Source organism: Dama dama, chromosome 12, assembly GCF_033118175.1.
Source record: "Dama dama isolate Ldn47 chromosome 12, ASM3311817v1, whole genome shotgun sequence".
NCBI classification, from domain to species: domain Eukaryota; kingdom Metazoa; phylum Chordata; class Mammalia; order Artiodactyla; family Cervidae; genus Dama; species Dama dama.
Window position 1 is genome coordinate 42,871,477 of NC_083692.1, and position 11,392 is coordinate 42,882,868.

An 11,392-nucleotide genomic window follows, 5' to 3' on the forward strand; every position below is an offset into this window, starting at 1 on the left:
ATACAGATTGATCGTACTAAGAAACCGGCAATCAAATTGCCTGAAGATCATAGAATAAAATCTGAAAGTACAGATCATGAGGAACAGTCTCCTCAGAGTGAAAAAGTTGTTCCTGATCGTTCCACAAAACCGGTATTTCCCCCTCCAACTGCCATGTTAACAGATGAAGAAAAAGCTCGTATTCATGCAGAAACTGCTCTTCTAATGGAAAAAAACAAACAAGAAAAAGAACTTAGAGAAAGGCAGCAAGAGGAGCAAAAAGAGAGACTGAGGAGGGAAGAACAAGAACAAAAAGACAGAAAGGAACAAGAAGCTGAAGAAAATGAAATCACAGAGAAGCAACAAAAAGCAGAACAAATGGAGAGGAAAGAAAGTGAACAGGCCAGGAAAGAAGATAAAGAAACTTCAGCAAAGAGGGTCAGAGAAATAACAGGAATAAAAAGACAAAGTAAAAGTGAACATGAGACTACTGATGCCAAGAAATCTGTAGAAGATAGGGGGAAAAGGTGTCCAACCCCAGAAGTGCAGAAGAGGTCAACAGGAGATGTGCCTCATGCCTCTGTGGCAGGAGATTCAAGTTCAGGCAAGGTAAGCAGAAACAGTACAAATTGCCAACTAAGTGTAAAGAAATGTACATAAAAAGTGACACCAGTAGCATTCCATAAACAGGGTAGACATTTCAACTGATTTTCTAGTAGATGATAGGTTTGTACTGATCCGATTACATTTGCTTACCTGCTCTGATTGGTTGGGACTGGAATTGCTTTTCACGTCTATGGAATGCAATATATTTTTGCTAATGGAGATAAATAGCTACAGTCTTCATTTTTATGCTTGATGTGTGATCATCAAAAGACTAGAGTGAAATATAATCTTCTGATCTCACAATGGAGGAATTAGGTGCCAAATATTTATATGATGAAGTTTGTGTCTGCTTAGAATATGGCCAGTGTATCTTTGTGTGTAATGGTTTTATTTGTCAAGTCTATGTCATTTGTTTGTTCATTCATCTGATCAAAAATATTGGCAGTAATCCCATTAATGTTGCGTTTTCCTACCCTTGGCTGTTACTCTTCATTGATTTTCATAATTTTGGAGGAGATTTTTTTTCTTTTCTTTTTGGCTGCCCCACACGACTTGCAGGATCTCAGTTCCCCAACCAGGGACTGAACCTGGGCTTCGGCAATGAAAGTGCCAAATCATTACTGCTAGACACTAGGGCGCTCCACTTTGTCTTTGTATTGGGATATAGCCAATTAGTAAACAGTGCTATGATGGTTTCAGTTGACTAGCAAAGGGATTCAGCCCTACCAGAAAAGATTTTTTTAACCTAATAATATCATGTGTGCTTTTCATGGGCCTTTTTTTTTTTTTTTTTTTGGTCTATTATGCAATTAACAGTGCCTTTTCCTTTTGAACACTAAGTGTTTTGGGCTTTTTAAAAATCCTACTTTGTTCTTATTTTTTTCCTTACAGTTTTATTGAGATATAATTGACATACAGCACTATATAAGTTTAAGATGTACAATATAATGATTGTATCTCATGGAAATACAAAATTTAAAAGAGAAATTGTGATAAGAACTCTTAGGATTTGCTTTCTTAACAACTATCATATGTAACATACAGCAGCATTAATTAGTCTTGTTGTACCTTATATCCCTGGTACGTACTTATAACTGAAAGTTCGTTCGACTGCCTTCCTCCAATTTCCTGTTCCTACCTTCCACCTCTGATAACCACAAGTCTGATCCTTTTTCCTATGTGTTTGTATTTTGAAGTATAAATGACTTACAGTACTATGTTAGTTCCTGTTACACAACATAGCTATTTGGTGTTTCTCTACATTTCCAAATGATCACCATAGTAAGTCTAGTATACTGTGTCATCATACAAGGATACACAGCTATTGACTATACTCCCACAATGTATATTTCATCCCTGTGACTCATTTATTTTGCAACTGAAAGTTTGTACCTTTTAATTTTCCTCATCTATTTCTTTTCCTCCCTGCTGCCCCCCAATCCCCTTGCCTTTGGTAGTAACCACTTGTTTGTCCTCATATCTGTAACTGTTTCTGTTTTGTCTTGTTCATTTGTTTTTTAGATTCTGCATATAAGTGAAATCATATATTTGTCTTTTGGGGCTGACTTTTTTCATTTAGCATAATACCCTCTAGATCCATCCATGTTGTCACAAATGACAAAATTTCATTCTTTTTTATGGCTAATATTGTGTATAGATACTGTACATCATCTTTATCCATTCATCTATTTATGGGCATCTGGGTTACTTCCCTATTCAGGGCTATTGTAAATAATGATGTAATGAACATAGGGGTACATATATCTTTTCTAATCAGTGTTTTTTGTTTCTTTGGATAAATAACCAGGAGTAGAATTGCTGGATCATATGGTAGTTCTATTTAAAATTTTTTTTTAACAATCTCCATACTGTTTTCCATAGTGACTGCACCAATTTACATTCCCATCAACAGTGTTGTACTAGGGTTCCTTTTTCTTCACATTTGCCAACACTTGTTATATGTTGTCTTTTTGATAATAGCCATTCTGATGGGTGTGAGGTGTTATCTCATTGTGGTTTTGATGCTTTTCCCTGGTGACCAGTGATGTTGACCATCTTTTCATGTGCCTATTGGCCATCTGTCTTTAGAAAAATGTCTATTCAGATCCTGTGCCCATTTTTAAATCAAATTTTTGTTTCTGTGATGCTGAGTTGTATGACTTCTTTGTATAATTTGGACATTAATCCCTTATCAGATATATAGTTTGCAGATATCTTCTCCCATTCAGTAGGTGGCCTTTTCATTTTGTTGGTAGTTTCCTTCTCTGTGCAAAAAGCTTTTTAATTTGATGTAGTCCCATTTTTCTGTCTTTGCTTTTGTTACCTTTGCCTGAGAAGACACATGCCAAAAATTATTACTAAGACGAATGTCAAAGAGTGTTCCTCCATTGTTTTCTTCCAGAAGTTTTATGGTTTCAGGTTTTACATTTAAGTCTTTGGGGTATTTTTAATTTATTTTTGTGTATGTATGAGAGAATAGTCTAGTCTGGTTCTTTTGCATGTAGCTGTCCAGTTTTTCCAACACCATGTTTTAAAAATCTTTTTGGGTTTTTTGTTTGTTTTACATCTTCTCTCTTGGCTTTTTTGTTTTTGTTTGTTTTTGGCTGCTTCATGCAGCTTGCAGGATCTGTTTCCCGACCAGGGATTGAACCTGGGGCCATGGCAGTGAAAGTGTTGAATCCTAACCACTGAACCACCAGGGAACTCCTGGTTTGTTTTTAAAATTAATAAAATGTCAGTGCTCTTTGCATGTTGAAATTTAGAATGCCTACATATTTTGAATTATTTTGTTCAATAAAAAGAGATGTGGAAAAAATTATATGCTTGCCTATATAGCTTAAAAGTATGATGCATCTTTAACACCATTCATTGAAGAGGTTGACTTTTCTTCATTGTATAATCCTCGTTGTGTGGATATACCACATTTGATGGACACTGGATTGCTTCTGCTTTGGGGCTATTATGATTAATAATTCTGTGAATATTTGCATCCAAGTCTTTGTGTGGAAATAAATTTTCTTATCTTTGGAGTTGACAGAAGTGAAATTGTCTTTGTGGTGGTTTTTTAGAGAAACTTTAAAAAGCCACCATCTTTATAGGCTGTGCACACACAGTCCTTCCTCTTGCTGTGATAATTTTAGGACTTTAAGAAAACATGTATAGTTCTTCATCTTTTAAAAAATATTAAGGGCAGCCAACACAAGGTTTGTGGTTCTTTGCTAGGGCAAAATTTAATTTAAAAATCCTTTTCTTTTTCCTTCTCTTTTTAAAACTAGTCTCGAGAGCCTTTGACAAGAGCAAGAAGTGAAGAAATGGGGAGGGTTGTACCAGGACTGCCATCAGGCTGGGCCAAGGTAAAACTCCAAATTAGCACAGAAAGAAATTACAAGGCGCTATTTTTTTTTTTTTTTAACTTATGAACTTGTTTATTCTGCATCTTCTCTAACACAGAGATGACTCTCTTTCTTCATTATAAAGGACGTAGCTCATTTCCCTAATTACAGCATGGTTAGGTTTCTTGATAGCCAATCGGGTTTGCTGGCTGTAATATATGAACATCCTGGCATGTCATTTAAAAACAGTGTATCACTTTAAAACTTAAGGCTCTTTGAAAGTTTAATTATAGAAGTGATTATCACCATCTTATTCAAATTATTTTAATCCAAAAGTAAACTTAGTGGAATACTTTTGAGTTACTTGTTGTTGTTCACTGAATGTTCATTGTTTTTTGACCTGTGCTTTTTTCCCCCCTGCTTAAGTTTCTTGATCCCATCACTGGAACTTTTCGTTACTATCATTCGCCTACCAACACTGTTCATATGTATCCACCGGAAATGGCTCCTTCATCCGCACCTCCTTCCACCCCTCCAACTCATAAAGCCAAGCCACAGATTCCTGCGGAGCGGGATAGGGAACCATCTAAACTGAAGCGCTCCTACTCCTCCCCAGATATCACCCAGGCCATTCAAGAGGAAGAGAAGAGGAGGCCAACAGTAACTCCAGCAGTTAATCGGGAAAACAAGTAAGTTTATCATAACTTCTAGAAACAGAATCATTTGCTGTATTTGAAAACTTCTAAACATACCAGTTTACTAATATCAGGGAAACAGGAAATTCTGTGGATGGCTATCCCAGCCATTTTTGTTTACTATAGAGGAAAAAAATAAATGGATTAAATGTCCTTGGTTTTTCTGCCAAGTGTCAGACTAACTTAAACCTGTCAAAAAGGATTCTGTGATTTGTTCACTAATTCATATGTATTAATGTAGATATAAAAGTATGCACCTTGTTATATTTTCAGACAGTGTGAGACTACATGGATGTTTTTTACAAACTTCGTATGATCCCTAAATTTCCCTTTGAGGACTATAATTTATAGGATTGTTGAATATGTCTTATTGTAGCTCTTAAATTGCAAACTTTAAAAAAAAAAACCTCAGTAACATGGGGGCAAACTTAATATAATGTTTTAAAATAATAAGCATTATAGTGTGTATCAGCTTCTAATCCTTATTCTGTTCCCTTTTCTTCATTGCATTTCTGTTCCTCTCTTCACCAGTGGTGATGAATAGGTTCATTTAGGTTTTCCCAAAACAGTATCTCATTTAGATGTATTCCTGGCTTTATCTGTTATTAAATACTCTAATGCTCCTGGCTTATGATTGATAGGTTTATGATATAGTTTTCTAGTCTCTTTGTCACTTCTGATCATTAATTTGGGGGGATGTAGGGTAGATGGAGGTGAAAATAAATGGGATTTTTTTATTTGTTAAATACATTCTCTTAATTGCTGAGGAATTCTAACTAGGCTGTCTTTTTGGCCTCTTCAGAATCACTTCCCCCAAAAGTAGTTAATATATTTTTCTCCTAAGAATCTACCCTGCCAGGTGGAAGCTTAACTGGAGATTTTGTAAATTCTGTAAATCTATAGATTTCAGGGCTCATTATTAAAACTGGTAAGAATTTAATTCTTTCTTGACTCATGATTCTTATTAAAGTTTGTTAATTTGACAATTTAAAAAACTACAGCATACGTAGTTTGTATATTTTTAAATATATATTGAACAGAGTGCATACACCTGAGCCCTGTGTAAACAAAAACTGGTTGGAATATAATGTTTAATCTCTTCTCAGTATTCCTTTCAGAGGTGGAGATATACTTAGGATCAGTAATAAAGGAAAGACTTACCAATTAGGAGTTTTCTTAATGTCCTTACAATTCTAAAAGTTACATATATAAATCAAATACAGTGCATGATAAAAGTCTCATAGGCATTCACTAGTTCAGTGCTGTCCAGTGGCCATGTTGGTAGACATGTTCTTTATCTGTTTTGTCCAATATGATAGTGGCTATTTTGAATTGTGGCTAGTATAAGAGCTATAAAATTTAAATTTATTGTGGCTAGTGGCTGCTACCATATTTGTCAGTACAGTTCTAGACTTCAGGTTATAGTCTAATAACTATAACCTCTGCCTCCTATATGTGCTCCGCAGTTATTGGCATTCTGGTTGAATTCAACATTTGGTAATGCTAAACTTCCTGGGATCATTTAAAAACATTTCAAAGAGCCTTCTCTATCAGAACACTCTACCTGTTCATGAGAAACCGGAGAATCTACTGATATCTCAGGGTATCTGTAAGAAACATGTCTCACATAAGAAGTTAAAGACCCTCATGGAAAAAAAAAAAAAAGAAGTTAAAGACCCTCATGGGAGGGTCACCAGTGTCACTTAGATACTAAATGTTCTCTAAGACTCAGTACCTTATGACCTAACTTAGTAACTATTTGCAGCATTACCATATACCATCATGGTACAGATGCTGGAGTTTTCTGCCCTTTGAGCTATGAACCTTCATGTCAGATGCCCTGCATTTTAAGATGTCATGTGCACTTTTTCTTCCTTAGGCCAACAAGCTATCCGAAAGCTGAGATCACAAGGCTTTCTGCTTCTCAAATTCGGAACCTCAATCCTGTTTTTGGAGGATCTGGACCAGCTCTCACTGGACTTCGTAATTTAGGAAATACTTGTTACATGAACTCAATACTACAGTGCCTGTGTAATACGCCACATCTGGCTGATTATTTCAACCGCAACTGTTACCAGGATGATATTAATAGGTAAAGAAATATCATACTTTTCTGCAATATCATATTAAAAGGGTGATCTAACCACACTTCCTTACCACCCAGCTCCAGAGATGTCAAATTAGGAAACAGCAATGTAGAGAACATTATTCTTAAGAAAAAGGTAAAGAAAAGGTTTCTCTGACTGGTGAAGGGCAGACAGGAAAGGAACAGTGCAGGAAGGCAGAAGCTCACTGTCATAAATTGGAGCCTACTGGTAAGGAATAGGAGACGGTGGAGGGCTGGTAGCCAGAAAGAAGCAAGTTGGAGGGGTGTCATCAAAGTAAGATTCAGGTAAGTATTTGGTGATAAACCTATGAATAAGTATTTTAGTGTAGGGTCACATATTACAGTACGTGAACAGTTTAATGTTGATATCAAGAACCTGGTATATCTTAGCTTTTTATAATGTTTTTTGTAACTTTAATTATGTTTGCAAAGGTCAAATTTGTTGGGACATAAAGGTGAAGTGGCGGAAGAATTTGGCATAATCATGAAAGCCCTGTGGACAGGACAGTACCGGTACATCAGTCCAAAAGACTTTAAAATCACCATTGGGAAGATCAATGACCAGTTTGCAGGATACAGCCAGCAAGATTCACAAGAACTGCTTCTGTTCCTAATGGATGGTCTCCATGAAGATCTTAATAAAGTAAGAAATTGTATTTTTCTAAGTTGCAAAGGATCTTTAGGGTTGCTCATGAGTGTTCTACTCATTTTTATAGCAATTTAAAGTTATAGTTGTTGATTGTTCAGTGCTAATTTATTCAAATCTAGGGACTACGGCATGACACTTTAAAATAAGTACATCTGATAGGTTTGCTATTTGAATGGAAGTATATACAATTTGTATTTACTTGTGAAAATGTTAACAGGCTGTAAATTGTGAGGAATTTATAAACATTGTAAATTTGTAAACACAATTGTCAGAGATCCTGTGTTTGTGACCCATATGGCCAAATGATTCATGTGAAAAGTTACTATTTCTTTGTATACAATGACTTCTTTTTAGCACCAAGCTCTCCCCTCTTTCAAATACTTTTGCTATCACCTTTCTTACCAGCGAACATAGACATACACATATAGACACATATATGTGTATATGTATGTGTGTGAATATGTATTGTTATGTGTCTGTATGTGTATATGTGTATGAATATAGTGTGTATCCATCCATGAGACTAGGACCAAAAAAATGACGTCCAGTTGTAGCTCTAACTCCCAGCTGTATGTGGAATGTCTTCTCTTTTCAAAATCAGACTTTTCAGCTTTTTAAATATAAATTTATTAAGAAATTGAAACTAGTTACACCCTTTTGATAAAGTGGGTTTTGGTTTTTTGGGGAGATTCTTTTGATTAGAATTTTTTTGTAGCATCAAATTTTTTGATTAGAACTCCATTAATAAGTATTTCTAAATCTGCAAGATTTATATTGAATATACTTTCAATTTTATATTTAAATGTTGACTTTGAGATATTAATACAGAGTTTAAATCTTATTTTCAGGCTGATAATCGGAAGAGACATAAAGAAGAAAATAATGATCATCTTGATGACTTTAAAGCTGCAGAACATGCATGGCAGAAACACAAGCAGCTCAATGAATCTATCATTGTTGCACTTTTTCAGGGTCAATTCAAATCCACAGTACAGTGCCTCACCTGTCACAAAAAGTCTAGGACATTTGAGGCCTTCATGTATTTGTCTCTCCCACTAGCATCTACAAGTAAATGTACATTACAGGTAAATTAAGATTGAGAGAAAAAGATTTATTGAAGGAAAAAAATTTTTATATGCACATAGAGTTGTACTTTACTTGGTAATTTATTTCTGCTCTTTATCCCTATAAACATTTTATAGGGTAAAACTCACAAAAAAAACCTTTCAATTAGGCCTATGCAGATTAGAAGAAAGTGTGTGTTTTTAAAAGAAATTTTCCTTTTTAAAAAATATTTTCCTATTAAATATTCTTTTAGAATTGATAATGTTTTTCAAAGTCTGTATTGAAGTTTAATTTGGGAAACTGTATGTTGACTTTAATTCAGGTACACTTTTTATAAGAAATTGCTCTACGAGGTATCAAATAAATATCCTGTTTTGCACACAACAGCAGTGTGATTTAGAGAGCTTGTTGACACTTTTAGTGTTAGCCTCTCGTTAGTCAGAACGTCCTGAGCCCCCAGGTAGAAGCTGCCCCTTGACGCTCTCAGGACATGCGGACGTCTTCCCTCCTCGGTGGGCACAGCACCATCACCCTCCACACTTCGTCCCTATCACCTCCTCCCATCTGCTTCCTCAGTAGATCCTAACTCTGGAGTTATGGGGGTGGGGGTGGGAGAGCAGGAGCTGCTTTGTAAATAGTTTATTCTTCATGCCTGACAAAGTAACTTATTGAATAGATGCTCAGTAATAAAAAAATAAGTTAACAAGTATCTACTACTTATTTTTGCCTCCAGGATTGCCTTAGGTTATTTTCCAAAGAAGAAAAACTCACAGATAACAACAGGTTTTACTGCAGTCATTGCAGAGCTCGTCGGGATTCCCTAAAAAAGATAGAAATCTGGAAGCTGCCACCTGTGCTTTTAGTGCATCTGAAACGGTAAAAGGGACACATTTTTCTACCTGTTTAGTACTTTTTAGAGGAAAGATTTCTATGTATTTTACTTTAAACTTTATTGTGCTGTCTGCTTAGGATGTATAACAAAGAAAGATTATCAGGTTAGGGTGCTTCTAGGGCAATTAGCGGAGAAGGCAGTGACACCCACTCCAGTGCTCTCGCCTGGAAAATCCCATGGACGGAGGAGCCTGCTGGGCTGCAGTCCATGGGGTCGCTAAAAGTCAGACACAACTGAGCGACTTCACTTTCACTTTTCACTTTCATGCATTGGAGAAGGAAATGGCAACGCACTTCAGTGTTCTTGCCTGGAGAATCCCAGGGACGGGGGAGCCTGGTGGGCTGCCGTCTATGGGATCGCAGAGAGTCGGACACGACTGAATCGACTTAGCAGCAGCAGCAGAGAAATTAGGCAGAAATGAAGAGGCTCTAGTTCACTTTAGTGTTTGCAGTAACAGGGCAAAATGACAGCACCACTTTTTCATGTAACTCTGTCTTCAAAAATCAGTGAAACTGGGAAGGGAGGGATAGATTGGGAGTTTGAGATGGACACATACACGCTGCTGTGTTTCAAACAGATAACCAACCTACTGTATAGCACAGGGAACACTGTTCAGTATTCTGTGATAACCTAAATGGGAAAAGAATTTGAAAAACAATAGATACAAGTAAACTGAGTCACTTTGCTGTACACCTGAAACTAACAACATTGTTAATCAATGATATTCCAAATATAAAATAAAAATCTTTCACAAATCAGTGAAACAAAATTATTTTCAAATTATTGGAGATTCTTAGCCAGTTATTTATGCTAATTTCAACAGATATATTCAGATTTCTTATGTAGATTTTCTACAAAAACTTATTATATTAGTTGTCCTTTTCTGCTTGTTGCAGATTGCAAAGGTTAGATAAGCATTCTACAAATGATTACACATTTGTAAAGATTTTTAGTGCTGTGTATTATTCTTGGAGAATATCTTAAAGTATAAATGGTTCAGAGTTCACTCTTTAAAAAATAATTTTGAAATAACCATATTACACCAACCAGTATTTTGGTGTTTAAAGAAGCAGTACGTGTTAGGATAATGGAATGCCATTATTTCAGTCACTAGGCTGTGTGCATGCAGTTTCTGGCTCTAGTTTTTTCAAGTTCAGTTCAGTTGCTCAGTTGTGTCCAACTCTTTGTGACCCCATGAGCCGCAGCACGCCAGGCCTCCCCGTCCATCACCAACTCCCGGAGTTTACCCAAACTCATGCCCATCGATTCAACGATGCCATCCAACCATCTCATCCTCTGTCGTCCCTTTCTCCTCCTGTCCCCAATCCTTCCCAGCATTAGGGTCTTTTCCAATGAGTCAGCTCTTCACATCAGGTGGCCAAAGTACTGGAGTTTGAGCTTCAACATCAGCCCATCCAATGAACACCCAGGAATGATCTCCTTTAGGATGGACTGGTTGGATTTCAAACCAGAGTGGACTGGAGCCACTCTCTTCTGTTATTTCTCGGTACTTTGTGGTGATTAGCATTATAAATGGGGGTGTTAATAACTCCTTAGCTTTGTCAAAGACTCATCTAATGGCTCTAGCTGGTCTAGGGATTAAGGCACCGAGGTGTGGCTCTGCCTCTATCACTCTCTTTACCTGGGGCAAGGACATTTATGTGCCTCAGTTTCATTTGTAAAACAGAAATGAAACCAAGTATTTTTAGACAGGTCCCTCCACTATTAAAAAAGTGTGTGTTTGAAATAGATTTTATGTCTAAACATAAAAACTGTCTAAAACTCTGGATTGTTAATGAATGAATTGGGGTTCATTCTGATGTCTTTGGTCTGTCAGTGTAACTGCTGTAATGTTTTGCTCTGTAGTTTTTCCTATGATGGCAGGTGGAAGCAAAAATTACAGACGTCTGTGGACTTTCCATTAGAAAATCTTGACTTGTCGCAGTATCTTATTGGCCCAAAGAACAATCTGAAGAAATACAACTTGTTTTCTGTTTCAGTAAGTATCTCATTGAACTACTTTTTCTTTCAAAGCAAACTAAAAAAAAACAAGTTTCAGTTGTTCCT

The 11,392-nt window shown here is 36.4% G+C and overlaps 1 protein-coding gene across 3 annotated transcripts in view; it reads left to right on the forward strand.

Moving 5' to 3' along the window:
* USP8 (ubiquitin specific peptidase 8) overlaps positions 1 to 11,392 on the forward strand; it is a 51,442-nt gene that overhangs the window by 35,743 nt on the left and 4,307 nt on the right. For all 3 annotated transcript variants that reach the window (XM_061157143.1, XM_061157141.1, XM_061157142.1), the window contains 8 exons: positions 7 to 588; positions 3,861 to 3,938; positions 4,344 to 4,606; positions 6,492 to 6,704; positions 7,152 to 7,362; positions 8,217 to 8,453; positions 9,167 to 9,309; positions 11,192 to 11,324. In XM_061157143.1, the coding sequence (XP_061013126.1) occupies positions 7 to 588; positions 3,861 to 3,938; positions 4,344 to 4,606; positions 6,492 to 6,704; positions 7,152 to 7,362; positions 8,217 to 8,453; positions 9,167 to 9,309; positions 11,192 to 11,324 (1,860 nt within the window). The remainder of the gene's footprint in view (positions 1 to 6; positions 589 to 3,860; positions 3,939 to 4,343; positions 4,607 to 6,491; positions 6,705 to 7,151; positions 7,363 to 8,216; positions 8,454 to 9,166; positions 9,310 to 11,191; positions 11,325 to 11,392) is intronic.